The sequence below is a fragment of the Brassica rapa genome, chromosome A02, assembly GCF_000309985.2.
Source record: "Brassica rapa cultivar Chiifu-401-42 chromosome A02, CAAS_Brap_v3.01, whole genome shotgun sequence".
Taxonomy (NCBI): domain Eukaryota; kingdom Viridiplantae; phylum Streptophyta; class Magnoliopsida; order Brassicales; family Brassicaceae; genus Brassica; species Brassica rapa.
In genome coordinates, this window is record NC_024796.2 from 17,267,403 (window position 1) to 17,286,634 (window position 19,232).

At 34.2% G+C, this 19,232-nt stretch overlaps 1 protein-coding gene and 1 long non-coding RNA gene across 2 annotated transcripts; both read right to left on the bottom strand.

Moving 5' to 3' along the window:
- Positions 1–8,249: 8,249 nt before the first annotated feature.
- On the bottom strand, positions 8,250–10,401 carry LOC117132087. Its single transcript, XR_004455579.1, has 2 exons — positions 10,230–10,401; positions 8,250–9,378 (listed from the first exon to the last, which is right to left on the bottom strand). It is a non-coding gene; the product is annotated as an uncharacterized LOC117132087 (long non-coding RNA).
- A 1,407-nt stretch (positions 10,402–11,808) lies between these two features.
- On the bottom strand, positions 11,809–14,640 carry LOC103868133 (primary amine oxidase). The gene is made up of 4 exons (XM_009146238.3): positions 13,191–14,640; positions 12,949–13,062; positions 12,270–12,832; positions 11,809–12,187 (listed from the first exon to the last, which is right to left on the bottom strand). The coding sequence occupies exons 1-4, from the start codon at positions 14,529–14,531 to the stop codon at positions 11,974–11,976; spliced, it is 2,232 nt and encodes a 743-aa protein (XP_009144486.1). The 5' UTR covers positions 14,532–14,640; the 3' UTR covers positions 11,809–11,973.
- Positions 14,641–19,232: the final 4,592 nt, after the last annotated feature.

Consider the following 19,232-nt stretch of genomic DNA (forward strand, 5'->3'; position numbering starts at 1 on the left):
AGCCAAATATGCTCAACATATAGACTGTCCACGTCACTTAATTAAATAGAACTATTCCTTTTGCCATGTCAAATTATCTTTCACTTTAACGGGCCATTCGTGTAGATGCTAAAGATTTCAAAATAGGCCCATTCAACTAGGTCGCAAGCTTGACTTTTCCGCTTCGTAGTCAATCATCATCGTTTTGAATCTCTGCATAATCAATGATATTCTTTATTCTATTATTTATGATTTCTTCCATCTTCCTTTGTTTCTCCTCCTATTTAAGTCTCTTCGTCCAATGTTTGGTGAAACCAAAACCTACTACCTCCACAAAAGAAGATAAAATCATGGCCATAAAATCTGTTAGATTTACCGTGAAGTCTACCTTCGTCTCCGTAAAGTTTCCCGTCTCCGACAGCTCTATTGACTGCAGCCTTCCTATGAAGTATCCAGAGAAACTCCACTGACAAAACACTACAATTGATCTTCCTCATCTGAGTGTACCGTGAATAGCTTAAACATGGCAAATCCTTTTGTGATCCGTCACGAGGAGTGACTTCGATTGAGGCAAAACGATCTTGCATGTTTGGAAACCGGAAGCGAGAAAGAGGTATTGCATCGTACAATCTGTTTAGTGATCCTTTCATAATATATGGGCTTCACATGTTTTTTTTTCTGCAGCCTTTGAAATAAATGATTTTGAGTATTGATGGTTACTTTGAGCTTGCTTAATCTGCTGTGGGTACTCCTGGCTACTTTTAGGAACATGTGCGTACTAATCTTGGTGTATGCATATCTTTTAGTCAATAGAATGATTTGTATTGGACTGGGTTTGTTATTGAGTCAGGAAAAAAACACGCTATACAAATCTATTTCTGCATAATAACTATGTTTTAATTGAACTCATTGTAGAAATTCTATCTTTTAATGCTGAGCAATCTCAGGTGAGAGACTGATCACTATGTTGCTTCATGTTAATACGTTTTGTAAGGTCTTCAAATGTCGTGTAATTTTGGGTACTGACTTCTTTACACCTGTACCTATATATGAAATTATTAGTTATGTTTCTATAAATAGTTCCTTGCATATGGTTCTGGCTTTTAATATCATCCCGTGACAATATCAATCACACGTTGATGTTGGGTTTGATTTGAATTATTTTGCTTCTTTTTGTTGTTGTCTGATTTTTTCTTTTTTTTTTCTTTTCAGTTTATTTTTGTTTAATAGTATTTAGCAATTTCTTTAATTACATATGTGAGTTTATTTAGTTGAACAATTCATTTAGCATGATTAATGGTCCAGGTGCAATTTTCCCTAAATGAGTATTTTCCAGTATCATTCTGAGTTTTACTACCGCTTGGTTTTTCGATCAATTATTATATCATGTGTTTCCCCTTCACATTTGCAGTAATTATCCAAAGAAAATTATTGCTGGGTAAATCCTTTTGTTTCTCAATTATGTTATACACCTAATATTTTGATATTAAAATTTCACATAATTAACGTGTTGTAGTCTTTGCTGATTTCATCTGCTTATGATATACTGAGTTCTAGAATTAATAGGTTCATTTTGATTCAAAAAGTATCATAGATAATTCAATAGAAAATATGCTTGGAACACCAACAGACGTTGCTAATGTCTATGTGTTAACCATCCCTCCAAATAGAGTGGCAATGTTGCACCGAACCCCATGTCTTCATCAAGAGTTTTCATTGACAAGGATGTGCCTCCGACAATTGATTACCTCTCTTGGTATGTGTTTCTGTGGCAATGAATTTTACACTTCAAAACTCTTATCTGATTCAGAGTTCATGTTCCAGGTTGGCTGAGAAGTGAGGACCCATATGTTGCTTCCATGTTTATTGCATTAGAGGTCACCAAGGTTGAAACCCTTACTATAGGTGAGATCGATGCCTTCCTCAGACAGGAACCTATTCAGGTAGTTTGAAAACTGTTACAACACAAATAACCATCAAAATTTACTATAATTAGTGCTTGCTCTTAACCAAATGCAGGTAACCTTTTTAACTGCATGCCTTTTATAACCATGGATCCTCATCATGAGATGGCAACTCCACAGTGGCTGTTGGATACAATTGGCCAAACCCACAATGTCAAAGTGAAGGTTTCTGACCGCAGCTTCACTGAAAAATACCATAACTGTTTCAAAGGTTGTATGTCCTCCAGTCTTGCCAGATGTAAGAACCACCTGTGCAGATCAGTCACCGCAGACATTAAAGGTGAGCAATTTTCTGGGCCAATTGTAACATGTAACTCTGCCTTTGGTGAAACCTTTTACATTGGGTCTTCTTATGGTGGAAGTGTTCCAACTAATGACAGTGAAGTGGAGCAGGAAGCCAAGCATCCAAGATTTAGTAGCTAATACCTGTCAAATCTCAGCTCCATGTTGCTTTAGTTCTGCCATTATCTATGTCGCTTAAGTTTATGTACTTCTCTAGGATTTCCTTCTGCATATCCGAACATAATCTTTTCGTTTTTTACCCGTTGGAAATACATAACTTACTTTGAGTTGAACTTATTTTACTTAAAGCAAATTCTCTCCAGATAATGTAAGCATTTGATAAACTCTTATTCTGACAGATTGACACAGTGATTGTGTTTGGTTTTTTGGGTTGATAGATTCACAGATCTGATTACCTATACAAAGGTACTGCTCTGCATCTCGCGGCTCAAATAGACATCCTTGATGTAGCAGGATATTGCTTTCCGAGTGTATACCAGTGTCTCAATTGCTGGAGCCCGTTGATGGATAACAAATCCTTAGTTGCTGGATTTGTTCAAAAGGTTTTGATAGTGTTTAGAAAGAGTTAAAGCTTATGGCTTCAGTTCTCATGATTAGCTGAAGATGTCTTTTAACCACAAAGTGATATTTAGAGCATCAGATGGAGGAACAACACACAAAGAGACGTTGCAGTTACTCATGAATTTGGGAACTTCTGTTGCTCAGTTTACTGTGGAAGATGGAACCACAATAGATCTTATAGGTTATTATCATATTACCCGATTGATGCTGAGATTCTGAAGGGAGAGGCTAAACTCTAGCTTATTGTTTCCCTTTGTCTCTTTCGTTTTGTATTGAAGGTGCTAAGAGTACAATTCTCCATTATGCTTCATATGGCGGAGACATGTCTCCAATGCTCAACCAAATAATGGAACAACATGGTTACTCTTTCTGAAAGTTCAGTGTAAAATTCAGATATGAATTCGTTTGCTATTTGTATTTATCAGCTATGATCGACAAGAGTACCTCTTTGGCTGCCATTAACTCTAATAGGTTCACTTTTTCTCTGTTTCTATGTCTGCCAAACTCAATATAACAATTTATATAATACCACATTTTCTTTATTCATTTCTTTTTATTGGTTTCAGATAGACTCCATGGATGGTTTCTTGCTCATGGCATCAGAACTAGCTCGAAGAAACACTAAACCCAACCAGAGAACAGGCACATAACCATCAACACATATCTCTACTAAACCCAACTGCTGGTGGAAAAAAAAAAGAATTGTTAAACATCAATGCTGAAAACGAACTCATTAGAACTCCTAAATCCTGAAAAAAAACCTCATAAAAATAATATTTAACTGAGAACAACATATAGAAAAATAACATTTGGTAGACATATCTGGTATTCAAGACATATAAACTTCATGAAAACCATTTTATTTTTCTCAACTTTTCAGAAAATATACAACAAGCAATTAACTGTCTACCTTTTATCAATGTATTAAACCAGATTTTTTCTGATGTAAAACTATTTTGAATAAGTATGTGTGTTTTTATTATTGTTTACGTTTACATTCTAATAATTTAAACTTCATTTTAATACTTTTTATTTGTCATTGTTTCCAATATATATAAGTTAAATATACCAATATAAATAACTTAATATATAAAAGCAACTACAGTAGTTTGATAATATTTAGTAAAATTATATCTAAAACGATGTAACAATTATATGAAATATAAAAATATACACCAAATAAAATAATAAAATTATTATGAAATTTAAATTTCTAAAATTTAAATAATGTACATATGGTAAAGTCAAATATTTTTTTATTTTATAAATAAAAATATTTAAAAATAGAAAAAAATTGAATAAGAAATTTTTCATAAATTATTATTTTTATAAATTAATAAAATTTCAAAATCCCAGCAATATTAATTTATAGAGATTTTACTGTAACAATTTATAAACTAAACCCGGGCGTAGCCCGGAAAAATCTCTAGTTATTATTATTATTATTATTATTATTATTATTATTATTATTATTATTATGTAATAAAAGGAGAATATAAGTCTCAGATAGGTTGTCCACGTAGGATATGAAAATCAACCAATAAGAAAGCTCGAAGTTGCCACGTCATCTCATTTATTTTTTCGTAAAAAATGAAAAAACAATGCGAAGGAAATGATCGAACTCATGTTAGTATGACATAAATATATGGCAGTTACCACTAAGCCATTTAAACTTTCTTGGACACATATACAAGAATCACTAAGTATGTAATCACAAACTTTTATGTACAGTTACAATAATATGAATTCAACTTTTTCAAGACTCCGATACTTTGTTTTGTAAAGAAAAATAAGTAAGTGATTAAGCTAATATATTCTTTGAAAGTGTGAGAACATTGACAAATATGAAAAAGCATAGATTCTTGTTGTCGTGACAAAGTTAAGAATTTTGTAAAAGTAAGTTTAACATATAAATTTTCGTGACAAATATGAAAATACATAGATTTTTGTACAATTTTGACAAAACAACTCAAGCCATGGTTCTCTAATGTCTTATTATTTAAGGATGCAATAATTAAATATATCAATTCAGTAAATTTTGTAATTTATAGACAAAACAATAACACAAAAAAATTAGAAACACTTGTTTAACCTATCGATTTCTTTTCATGAGAATCTAACTAAACAAGATAAAAAAAACAATTAGATTTACAAATATTTAATTACCATTTTATACAATTTTGATTAATTTCAAATTTTAATAATTTATCTTTTTGAAGTTACAAAAAATAATGTTCTTTCTTTATTACACTAGTATTATACTCCCTTTGTTTCAAAATACTTGATGTTTTAAGTGAATACACAAGAATTAAGGCATACTCTTTTTTCTAAAAAGTAACATTAAAAATATAAAGTAAAACTAATTCAGCCAATCATAAAAATAACTATAAAACATCATTGGTGGCACAGTTTTCTGTAAAATTAAAAGTAATATAAAAATATCAAAACATCAAGTATTTTGAAACATTTTAAACTCTCCAAAACATCATCTATTTTGAAACGGAGGGAGTATATGGATTCTATATACATAAATAAATATAATATAACAACATAAGCTTGTTTTTCCCGATTCATATAAACATTTTTTAAGTTATCCACCAACGCAAATTAATTAAATCAATCAAATTGTTAAAATACAACAAATTAAAATATAATTTTATTTTAAATTAAATTATTTAAAAAGTGTATTTTCATTAAAAACAAAATAATAAATAAGTAAAACTGATTTGATAGTAATTTTTATGACATATATATATATGGAAATAGAAGCTTAATATGGAAAAAAATCTTAAATAAAAAAAACTCTATAAATTAACAAAAAAACTAATAAAAATTAAACTATGATATCACTTGAAAGCTTCTTAGAAAATATTAATAAAATATTTAAGCGATAATTAGACAAATTTGATTTTTTTTTTGCCAGCCAAAAGTTTATTATTAATTAGCATCAGTTATTTCAAGATGTTTAAAAAATGATGGACAAAAAAAATAGGATGAACATAAATGATATATGAACTTTGAATAGTACTTTGTAAAGCTGACTTAGATAACACATCTGCACATCCATTTCCAGTCTTTTTTATGCCTAAATTCAATTTCTTCAGAGCCGTTATTCCACAAAGAGATCGTATGAGATATTGTTTGATATTCAGATATGTTTCTTGACTCTTAAGAAGATTCATAACTGTAAAAATGTCTCCTTCGAATAATATGTTTATAACCGAGTTTCCAAGTCGTATCCCATTGTATGCCTCTTTCTCTTAAATTTTTTTTTGTAACCTCTATACATCCTAATACCAATTGCCATAAAAAGTGTTTCATCTTAGGTGGACATCTACTTTCCAGCAGAAAGCCTTCAATGGAGCGACCGAATGACCAAACTCTGGTAGCGTTCTTTCTCTATCTGGGTACACTTGTTCTATTTGATATCCTGATTAGTCGTGTATTACCATTATTAGTAAAATGTTATCCTTCACGGTCTACTGTCGATATTCGACTTAGTGGTATACTATAAATTATTTTCACATCATGATGATCCACCAGATTCCGAATTATTTTCACATCAGGATCCACCTGATTCCGAATTACCAGTAAATTCCATTGATGAGAGAATCTTCTGTAAGATCCAGGTAAAGATTGTGTTGATTTTTATTTGCTGGTCTCGGGCGAGTGGATGGGAGTCAAGGATCGTTTCATACTGAGATAGATGATCCTGATCTCACCCTTTTACTTAGTCATTCGCTAACAAGAGATCTAGCAGAGACAATACTGCGCCAGCTGTAGGATGACGAGTATGATCTAATTGCTTCTAGGACTGATGTCTTCCTGAAATATCTTCCTTTCAACACACGAGAGAAAAATGTGTTCGCTTTCTCTATCAAACTCCAAAATTGCTTACTAAGCATAGCTGTATTAAAGTCCGCGAGGTATTTAAACCCTAAACCTCTTTCGTCCTTAAGACTATACTAGAGATTGATCTGCGCACCCGCACGAGTATTGGTACTTACATTTTTATATATTGATATTTATTTTTCATAATTAGTGTTATATATTTTAAATAGATCGTAATAGAACTAATTGTATTCAAAAGATCTGGATCGAATCGGGTAATATGGTTATTTTGGTACAAATATCTGAACCCGTTTCTGATACATTTTTTATTTAGATATTTTTAGGTTCATATACATCAGAACCAAACTCATCTAGATCCAGAAGGACCCAACTCAAAATCCACACATAAATTTATAATATCCAAGTGGGGCCTAATTTTATAACAAAAAAAAATGATACCCAATAAAAACAACACGTACCTAAGTGGATAGCTAATGGTCATGCCTAATTGATTTTATAAACTAATAAAAATGACTTTTTCTACGTATTTTGGCTAAATTAATTGAAATATAAAAGGTTTTTAATTTAGTAAAATAATTATATGGAATGAAAAATGGGGTTTTTGTAAATATGACTCAATATTTGAAGTCAAACATAAAACCAACCTATATTTTTTTTTTGAACTTTGACTTGCCTCTTTCATCCCCAAAGTTCAGATAATTCATGAAAATGTCATCACTTTTTTTTCTTTTTTTTTTGAAAATGCATATTTTACTCTATCACCCTCATCTTCCTCAAGTATTCACAATATTGCCATTGCCATCAATATACCAACCACCATGAACAACCAATTTGAAGCTCTTAATGCACCTAAAAATTGATTTACACTCTTTCTTTGTCAATTCTTATGAACTAAAAACAATATCTCTTTCACTTTCTCTCCATATTCATCCAAAAAACCCAAGATTTTGATTCTAAATTTTTTTATGGTTCATAGAGCCATTGAAGCTTACGATTCTTGGTGGCTCACTTTTGTTTGAGATCATGAGTGCTTGGAAAAGAATTATGTGTGCTAAACAAGTTATCTCACTGGTTGAAACTAGGAAATCAGCTTTTTTTTCCCAGATATGTTCGTCCAGAAAACTTACATGTAAGTCGTCTGGTTGTAGACGACTTACATGGAAGTCTTCTGGTCAATGCAGATGTTAGTTTTGCAATTGACTTTTAATTGTGTTTTTATAAACGACTTACATGGAAGTCGTCCATCTTTGTTTGTTAAAAAAAAATTCGAGACGACTTCCATGTAAGTCGTCTAGGGTAAACGAGTAAGTTTTGAATTTGACCGGATTGTGTCAGAAATTTGAGTTTTCTTGGACGACTTACATGGAAGTCGTCTCAGGTTAGTTTTGCAATTGAAAAATAAAACAAAATAAATATTTTTTTCTAGACGACTTACATGGAAGTCGTCCGTCCGACGACTTACATTGAAGTCGTCCATGATTTTATTTCGAGATTCTGGTCAAACCTTGCTTATCTTGGACGACTTTCATGTAAGTCGTCGGACGGACGACTTCCGTGTAAGTCATCTAGAAAAAATATTTTTTTTGTTTCATTTTTCAATTGCAAAACGAACCTGAGACAACTTTCATGTAAGTCGTCTAGGTATAAAAAAATATTGTTTTTTTAATCTTCTATTGGACGACTTACGTGTAAGTCGTCCAGGAAAAGTCAAATTTTTGACACAATCCGGTGAAATGCATAACTAATCCGTTTTCCCTAGACGACTTACATGTAAGTTGTCTCGAGTTTTTTTTTTAACAAACAAAGATGGACGACTTCCATGTAAGTCGTCTAGGTTAAAAATCAATTGCAAAACTAACCTAAATGGACGCTACTAGACGATCTACGTAGAAGTCGTCTGCGCCAATGTTTAATAAACTTTCTTTTTTTCTAAAACTATAAAGACTTTTTAATTTTTTTTTGTTAATTCATGTATATTAATCAATATTGGGGCTACTGAATGAAATTTATAACTTAATTGGTGATATTTATGAGGTTACCAACATTCATGTTTAGTGAAGTTTCTACCTAATTGTGAAGACTTTTGTAGAAGTCTTCTATGTTAGTTTTCGTAAATTTGTTAAGTAACTTTAAGATATGTTTATTTAATTTTCAAAAGTGTTAAGTAATTTCAAGAATATCAAGTAACATGGTTTAATGTGTCTTCTCAGATTATAAGATATACTTTTTACTTATGTATCTAATGAAAGTGTTATAGCTTTGAACTTATGTAATGTTTTATTTTTTGTGAATTTGACTAAGTTTTCTTGAGAATTCTTCTCCATTAATTGTAATAAATTTGATTAATTTTTGTGTTATTGTGTTTTTCTATTGAAGTTGTATCAATAAATTCAATTATGTCAAGTAACTTAAGCAAGATAATATTGTGGAAAATGAACATATGTACCAAAATTTTTCATTAATATATTTTCAAACTTACAAAAAAAAAAAATCACAACTAAAGGAGTACACATGCAAATCACAAATCATACCACAAACAAAACTATTATAGATCATTCCTCTACAAAGACATGCTTAGACTCCACTTGATATGGAAGAAGACCCGTCAGAAGACTTCCTGGAAGTCGTCTGGAAGTCTTCTAGCGCATTATATTTTAGAAGACTTTCGAGAAGACTTCCGAAAAGACTTTCCATAGGTCTTCCAAAGTCTGATCCAGATCTGAAAAACATATATATCAAACCAAGATATGAAAACATGTATATCATATCAAAAAACGTTCAAATGGCTTAAAATATAGAAAATAAGTGGAAAATTATATAGACATACTTATATAGAACACACAAAGTACATATTTAAGGGGAAGATGATAACCATCTGATTAAAAATCTGCAACAAAAAGATATATTCGTGAGAAAGACATGAGTCAAAAATAAAAAATTCAGATAAAGTTTAGTGTTTTTAAGTCAAAGAGATTAGAGTGGGTTTGGAAAGTTTTAACTTGGTAAAAGGTATGAACTTTATGCAACATGAGGTTACCAAATGAAGAAAAATCAGACATAAAAACTTACCAAAACACTCATAATTATTATTTTGATTTAAGTTATTATTTTATTCACAAAAACATGTCTTTGAATTATATTTTTGACTACATAATTTTACACCGATTGAAACTAAAATAAATAAAAAATTATTAAAACAAATTAAACAGAACGTTTAACCATATAAGAATCCACTTATTTTACATTTTTTATTTTATAATTGGCACAAAGTTAATGTTGATTAACTAATAAATAAAAATCTACTATTATTATTATGATAATATAATTAATGATTTGATCTATTGTTAAGATAATATAATTAATAAAATTGTTAAACTCAGTGAAATATGAAAAACAATTAATGTATTTATATTAATGAAATTACTAAAATGATATTATATATATTTTATACCGCTATCCATGTTTCTAAACAATTCTCATTTATATTGTTATCTATGTTTCCAAACAGTATCAAAAAGTACTTCTGTTTTAATAATATAGATAGTTTATCTCATGATTTCATGTGCATACCTTTGGTATTTCCCCTGGTCTCCACCAAAATTGTGCCACTAGACTTGTTAGCTTCTTCATCACCATTTTTGATATGCGGAAGCAGAACATTACATGGTTTGGTAAAACCGTTACCACAGATTTTATTATCACATTCTTTCTTCCCTTAGTAAAAACCTTGAAATTCCATCCATTTACTCAATTATTCAACCGATCTCGTACAAAACCAAATTGAAAAATTAAAATTTTAAATAATAAATAATATTATTTCTAATGTGAAAATTTGGTGTAATGATTGAAAATAAAAAATAAAATATAACACCAAAACATTAAATTTAGCATTGAAAACACCAAATTTGGCATAATAGTCGGAGTTGTCTTTCGTGTTTGATTTAAAAATTATCGGTTGGGTTAAAGTTTTTCTGATACAATCATTACCAAAAACGTTAAAAGGAACAAATAGGTATTTTGAGAATGTTAATTTTTTTACAAAAATTATCATTTCAGCAATTCAAAATATCAAAAGAGACAAGGTCCCATAGAAAGTTAAATTTAAAAGTATATCAACAATTATTAAAATCTTTACTTTAATCCCTTCCGTTTCGAGCTCTTTTGTGGGGACCGGCGTGCGGCGGCTTAGATAGCGCTGGCGTCGGTTCCTTGTTGTGGGTAGTGTTGTTTTTAGGCTTTACTGTTTTTATTGTTGTAGATCTGAGATTCCCGCTGGTCCTCGTTTGATTTGTTGGGTTTGAAGTTTTAATGGGCAGATATGCTTCGATTGGTGAGGGTCTTTATTGGTTTGGCCAGATCTGTTGATTTGTGCTGTTTAGCTGTTCATAGCCTGATTTCATTGGTCCTTGTATATCCTGTTTTGGGCTTTGATCTCTCCTCTTCTCAACGAGTGATTTTTGTCGGGTTTTATCTCTTTCTTTGTAGTCAGGTTTAAGAGTTCTCTATGATTAGTGTTTGACAGTTTCTCCTGCAGAATTTCTTTCCTATTGTGGTGGATGCAATGATTTCTTGTTGATTTGATCTGTTCTTGACTGTATTGATGGTGGTTTCGATCGACGAGGCTTAGTTTCTTGTGGAGTTTTATGATGGCTTCTATCTAGGTTAAAAAATAAGACGTCATGGAGTGCGTCGTAATCGTATCCGGAAGATGTGGTGGATCGTGAAGCGGTTCTTCTTGTCGGGTTATGAAGTCTTGGTTCTTGGTTACTATTGAGGATGCTATCGCTTGGCAGGCCATAGGCGGCAGCGTTAGATCCGGGTTAAGAAGACTTGGAGTCTGGATTACTAGAAGTGGATGGAATCGTTGGGCTTGCCGAGGGCAGCAGCGATTAATCTGAATCATTGCTTGCTGCTATAGGTTTGGTTGGATGCTTGGAGTTGTCATAGTCTTTGAGTAGATGGATGTCTTTTGTTCCTGTTTTAGTTGCGGACTATAGTATTTATCTGTGTGTTCAATTTAACTCGTAAGTTACCCCGGAGTGGGTTTTAGCTGCCTGTTCTTTGGATTCTTGTCTCTGGAGATGTATGTTATTCGCCAGCTTATGTACTAAACTATCGTATGAATGAATTTCAATTTGGGAAAAAAAAATAATAGTAAAAGGTCACACACACATATACATTTGCATATACTGATATACGTATATACATCCGGTTTCCAGTTTACATCTCGCAACAAACATTGTTTTGACTAATTAAAGCACCACGAAAATACAGAAGGAAAAATCTATAAGTTTTATTCCGTACTTCACTCATTTCAAGCAGATACATATTTAACTTCACAAACCGGGAGATCATGTTCGAAGTTTGGAGCGGCCCTAAGGATTGGATTGCGCTCGAAGAAATTTGCGGGTTTCAAATCAAAACTCGAAGAAACTGTAGGCATTATTGGAAAGTCTTCTTGACATGGAACGTGATGGAATCCGAGTGTGTACCACACAACTATATCCGTGTTCTCTATGTCTCTATCCCTGCATAGCACCAATATTAAATTAAACAAAACAATCAAATCTTAACTATATGATGAATAATTAAAACTTTCATTTAATTTACCTGTCTGACCAAACTGCTAGAGTATCATCTCCATGGCTTTGGTAAGTGAACAAACCGGCAGCCCATTTCTCGGTCTTATTATACGGTGTCACCCAAATTTGATTATTGGTAAAAGCTGCTCTCTTCTGCGGAGGATCATCATGGTCAAGCAAACTAGCCGCCGTGGCTCTAGGGACGATCTTGTAACCCGTGGGGTTACCGACCCGGGTGGTTTTAGCAGAATTGACAACGTGGAATTCAGATGGATCGTACAAACTAAGTTTGATCTGAGCGTCCTTTTCGGTTTTCACAATGTTCTTAACCGCTTTCATGTAACTCTTCCTTGGAGACTCGCCTGGCTCAGTCATCTGCCTCTTGAGGTTCACTTTGAGAAATGAATTGTCCGGGCCATCGACGTCGAGGTCAAGGTAGAAAGTGACATAGTGATCATGAATTACTCCTATTATATTTTCAGCCAGAAGCGTGCCGTGAAGCTCTTCTTCGTTACCTTCTTTATCTTTATTCACTTGATTTTTGTTTTGATATGATGTCCCTTTCACCATTAGAATTCCACTAAGTCCCACCTAGTCATTGTCCATACATTTGTGTGGTTTGTGACAAAAACGAATATTCATTGTTCCACGGAACTTAAAAAAAATCTTTATTTTTGAAAGATATTGTAAAGTAGAAATTATAGTACCTTAGCTTTGATTAGCCCATCAGTTTGGAACTCATAATCAATGATGTAATCATAGTTACCTACCGAAGCTGCCATTCGTACCACTAACGTCACCTTTGGTCTCACTTCCTTTATCTATTTAATCAAAATGTAACTTATCTTAAGTGTAAGTAACACCATCAAGTTTTTTAATTGAATCATTATAACCATAAATTATTTCTACGTAAATTTTGAATTATAAACAGCTAAGCAAATGGACTAACCGGTAAACCGCTGATGGGGCTTTCCGAGTGACGCCAACCAATATCTCCGGCGTAACGCTCGAAGATACAAATCATATTCTCTCTCACAAACGGCGTTCCATCAGCCGTCGTGAAAACTCCGTCCATATAGGCTGCGTTTCGTGGACAATCATTAAGCGGTACAAGTGGCATGGCTTGTAAACCAAACCCGTATTCACCTGCGTCCATGTAAGTCTTGAAGTACCACGCGTCCGATGGATCCATGTACGGAACAAAAAGCTCCGACACGAACCCTTGGTACATCACTTCACGTGTCTCTTGTGTGTCAGGATCATGTACTCTAACTTGTGATAATACCACACCTGCTCTCGGGTCAGGCTTTAGATGAAATTCCCAATTTGCCCATTTCACTAGATGGTTGTCTTCTATTACGAAGCTTGGACCACGTGGCTGCTCGATCGAGATCGGGTTAAGACCTCGTGTTTTGTCAGTGGTCCCTAGGTTTTTGAAGCGGTATTCAGTATTGGCTGAACCGGGTATGGGAATATTCGGACCGGTATCAACTATCTCGATCACTTGCTTTGTATCTAAATCGATAAGAATAGTTAAACCTTCGATGGGTCGCATGTAGAAGTTAGCAGTACCTTGGCTTGAGTAACACTGACTTTTAATAACCCTTTTATTTTCTTCTTTTCTACCGTACCAGCCACTTGATAACGGGAAGCAATACACATCCGTCAGATTAACTCCACCAGAAACAATCGTACGGTTCACATCAGCGCTTGAAAACGGTGCGAACGTCACTTCGTTCATTTCTTCTAGAGTCATCATCGGGTAACCCGAAACAGGAACCGGACTATCCACTATGTCCACCCGACCAGAAGAAAGGTCAACGGTTAGCACGTGCGTGTCGGGGCCAACGCGTGCGATGACGGAAGCTTTTCTCGGAGGAAGTGGGTTTCCTTTTTCCCATGCTCTAACGAGATTCTTCTCCGGCTCTTCAAGAACGATGGAGTGGAACGCGTGTGGTGCGCCTGTGGAGAAGAGCGCGTCAGAGGAGAGAAGAGATCGGACTTTGTTAAACTCCATGACAGTGAGTGGGTCCAGAGGGTGGTTTAATGTGTCAGACAAGTGGTCATGGTTCTTGGGTTTTGGTTTAGGATCTTGTTTAGAAAATTGTGGTTTTTGTTTGTTGAAGAGGAAGTTTCTTGATGCACAAAGAGGTGAAGAGGAAGAGTCGGTGCAGTCAAGAAGCCCCGTGGTAGACGACGGCGCGTGGGGGAAGTTAGTGGAAGTGAAAGAGATGATGAAACCGGCGGTGACTATGAGAAAAATCAAACGGAAGAAAGTTTTTGGCTCCATGTGTTGTTTTTTGTTTCTTTAGTGAGGTAGATCAAAGTAGCCATCGCATTATATAGAAGAAAAAAAGGAAACAAGTGAGCTTAGTTAATTACGTCACTGATCACCAGTATTGAAAATAGACAAATCGTCCAAAAGATAAAATATCGAACCCCTAGGAAGTAGGATCTTATCTTTGACGATGGAAGATTAAGACAAACAAAATTCGTCCACACATTGAAACTTTCAGTGTGATGTACTGTGCCGTGGTAGTGTGGTACATGCATGAGTGAAAAGTGTATAAACTATGGTGGATCGTTAGACGGGCTTTGTCGTAGATTGTTTTAACATGAAATATGATCAAGGCCCGTTTGTTGTAAGACTGAAAACCGTACTAAAAAGTTAGAGGGTCCAAGAGGTTTTTAAGACGCCTAAATCACAACAAAATTTTAAAATAATAATATATAGAAACGTTTTGAACTTCTTTAGGGAAACAAATATAGGCGAGGAGATAAAAATATTTGAATATCAAGATACAATTGTGTGATACTATTTCGAAACACAAATATACAAATTCATATTACATACTAAAGCTTAGGAAAAGGTGTGAAAAGATTTATGTGAAATCTCTAAAATAATTTGCTAGAATTAGACTAATATTATTGACAGTAAATATAATAAATACAAAGAACAAATTACAAGATAAAAACTTTTAAGTCTCAAGTGAGAAAGCCAAAAAGCGTGTATCAAATGATGGTATTAATGTTCATCTAAGTTCAACTACTCTATATATCTAAGACGCAATCGTACTTTTCCCAGAGATCTCGGCTGGTTATGTAACTGCTTGACCGCGACGTGGCCAGATCTTGGTTGTTATCGGTAGACTCGGAGCTCACTACAGCGGCGAAGTAGTCTTTTGGACCGGAATAGTTGGGCTTCACCAATGGATCATGGGGTTCATTACCAATTTAGCTTGTTTCAATTGGGTCTTTACTGGATAAGATTTTGTGTGCAAAATCCCGCTATAACAGTTGCTCCCAGCCCATTAACTGACACATAGTCATCTTTAATGGGCGGAAACACCTGAAGACGTGACTCTTCAATCTCATCTGTCGGATTAGTAATGATTATCCTTAAAGATTGACGATGCATAAGCTAAGCCGTAGAAACATCACTTTTGCGAGAGGTAGATTCCCACGGGTCTCGTCTGTGTCTTGCAGAGAGACCAGTGATTTCTTCTTCTAGGAAGCAGAAGGATGAATCACGGTGTGCGCAAATCGCTATGTGAACCGGATGCCGGTTTTTAGTGCTCTTAAGGCCGTACTATCATTTGGTTTCATGATTCGATATCTTACCTCTTTGAACATATCGATGTAGGACCTAAGCATCTCATTGTGCCCTTATATTCTTGCAGAAAGGGCTTCTCCGAGACCTTCTCTTCCATGTAGAAGGAGTAATGTTTCAGAAAGGTGGTTATAGATGTGTGAAATTATCTATGAATTTTTCTTCTAAGCAAGCAAACCACGCAAGCACGGGTTCAGTGAGATTTTTGACAAAAATCCTACAATGACCTATTTCTTTCTCCTCATCCTTGAGGTGGGCTCGGGCTATCACAAGTTTAAAAGTGCGTATGTGAGCCTTAGGGTCGGATCTCCCTAAGAACTATGAGAACTTTGTTTTCCCATTGTCTCATCGACGAGTGTTGGCTATCCGGTTTATAAACTAAGTTTGACGCAGCTATTCTATTATGTGATTTAGTTTGGGCGCTGAACTAGTGTCCATATGGATCCCTTAGTTCAGTTGCATTATATTAGTGTTGGTTTGCTTGACATATCTTTAAGAAGATTTGAAGTCAGTCGATCCATGTTCCATTGATATGTGGCAGTGGATTTGAAGTACTCAGCCGTTAATCAGAGTTGCATAAGGCAGCTCCTCATGGGTCACCTGAGGTGGTATGTTGTCTTGAGGGTCAAACTCTCAAGCGGGGTTTTGATGTGGAACGTGTGAGTTTGATGTGAATGCTGATACTTAGTGATGCTACTTCCTGTTTGTGATGCCATGGAAGATAGGTTAAGATGTTTTCGAAAAGGAGAATTAGGATCGGCCAATTAACTAGCTCCATCGACTGTCCCGCTTTGGAGTATTGGATATTGAGATTTTTGTAGATGGTGATCGTGCCTCTTGAGACAAGCCTCAAAGGTTCGAGCAGCTGTCTCATGTCGATGCGTTTGATCTTTGAGTGAGATGAGCATCCCTTGGATCTTTACTAGCTTGTTCGATGAAGACGGAAGAACAGAGATCCGTCACTTACTCGATCTGGCTACGGCGGCAGACAAACCATTGTTTTGTTTTGTATCCAAGAGTTGAGTTGATCAATAGGAAAACTTACCGGATTCAGGTTTTCTACCGAGGGAACGATTGGGAGAGTCATATAGTTGTTGAAGGATTATCTTGAGCGGATGACTGAGATTCGCGCTTGATGGAAGTATGGCTCAGCTCTCCGATGTTGATGGTGCTCTACTGAGTCGTAATGACTTCATTAGCTTGAATCGGTGCATCGTTACGGTTGGTATCACTGGTTATGAGATCCATTTTGTTCTGGCTTTTCTTAGATTGGATTCTTGGCTCGTCCTTTATAATGCTCAGCTCGCTTAACTACTCCGTGTATTTAGGCGCACGTGTCATGCTTGGCTCTAGAGATCTTGTTTTGCTAGTAACCACTTGATGGCAAGGTGACCAGGTCTTGGTTGTTATCCGTAGACTCGGAGCTCGTTACTTCAAGCTGTGAGGCAGCCCTTTGGGCCCAAATAGTTGGGTTTCATCGTTAGATCATGTTTTCATTGTCAATTTGGCATGTTTCAGTTAAGCCTTTATTGCATGGATTATTTGTGCTAAATCATGTTTGAGCACTACATTTTGAAGACTTACTTTTAGGGAAAAAAATTGCGAAAACAGAATCAACACTTTGGGAAAGTGTTGAGGCACAAGCGTTGAACATACAAAGGGCAGCACACCATGTAGAGGTTACAAATCTACCGTCAATTCCAGGGTGATGGTGTTTTACAGATGGTTCTTAGAAAGAAAATGATTTATTTTCAGGACAAGATTGGTATAGTACTCTAGAAGATTTTGATGGTTTGTTGGAGGCACGAAATGTCAGGGCGAGTCTCTCTCTTCTTCATGCACAGGTGGAAGCGCTACTTTAGGCAATTGAGTGGATGAGGAACTTACAACAGTTTTAGGTCACGTTTGCAGCGGATTGTTCTCAATTGGTGAAGATGGTTTTGAAACCAGAAGAATTGCCAGCTTTTGCAAATTATTTGAAAGATATAAAGACCCTGAAAGCAAGCTTCCTCAGCCCAGAGATCATTCATGTACTACGAACGCACAATTCTAAGGCGGCTTTTCTAGCACGCAGTGTAAATATACAACTGTATTTCGTTGTTCACATGGATGCGGAGCTCCTGGTGTGGTTAACAGAGTCAGTATGAGTCTATTTAAGTTGATGACAAAAAATACTTTTAAAGAAAAAATGAAGGATATTTGATATAAATTTTTAGTTTGTTTTTGTGATGAATAAAAAGTGTGTATATGGTAGGAGTATTATCCATCCATATCATGAATAATTTTATTTACTCTGGAATTAGAAGAAAGAAAAATTTAATATATAATTATTTAGAAGAAATTTCATAAAGATTAATTAAAATATTTTTATATCGGGATATTATGCAAAGTTTTAAGAAAAAACTAAAACGTTTTCCTAAATTGTAGATTAAATGTTCAAAATCATCATAGATTGTTATCTCTATTGGTAAAGCTTAATGTTTAAAACTTGAGATACCATGTTCGAATCTCAGAGCGGCTCCATTGTTTAGAAAGTTTCTAAAAGAAAAGAATATATTAGTACTATAATATGTCAATTACATTTTATTTTTTTAACCAATCAAAACATCTATTTCCCCCTACTTGAATGATATCAGTCTTCTAAAGTTCTAAGCAAATTTTTTGAAAAAATTAAAACATGATTTTTGTTCATCCTCTCTCATATTTTTGTTACTATTTCTTTTTTTTTTAAGCTGAGAACTCTTCTAGAATCCACTGTTAAAGGTACTCTCCGTAGCTGCAAAGAGTCTCATTTAACAACCAGCTATTATTCCTATTTCAAAAAGACGATAGACTTCGGTGCATAACTTCTTACAATTAAAAATAATAATTCAACGGTTTGAGCCACACTATGCAAAAAAAATGAGATAGAACTTGGGTTCACCCCCTAAGGTGAATTATACAATTCACCTCACTTCCCTAAACCAATCAAACTGCCACATAGGATTAATGAAAAAACGTATTAATTTTAGAAAGAAAAAAAGAAATCTCCCTATGCATTAAAAGAGAAGTCACTTTAGTAATTTTTACTGAGATGGCACTCACTTTAGTAATTTTTACTGAGATGGCACTTTAGTAATTTTTACTGAAATCTCCCTACCGTTCGGGTATTTCTGTACTTCGGGTCGGGTTCGGGTATTTTTAGTTCGGATTCGGTTATTTCGGATCTGGTTCGGATATTTAGATTTTGAAAAAAAAAATTAAAATTTTCATTTCTCAAGTTTCTTATATTTAAAAATATAACTTTCAGTTAACTATTTTTTTATTTTTAATAGATTGAATAGTTAATAGATTTGGACATAACATTTTAAAACTAAAAACGCATTAATTTAGTTATTTTTT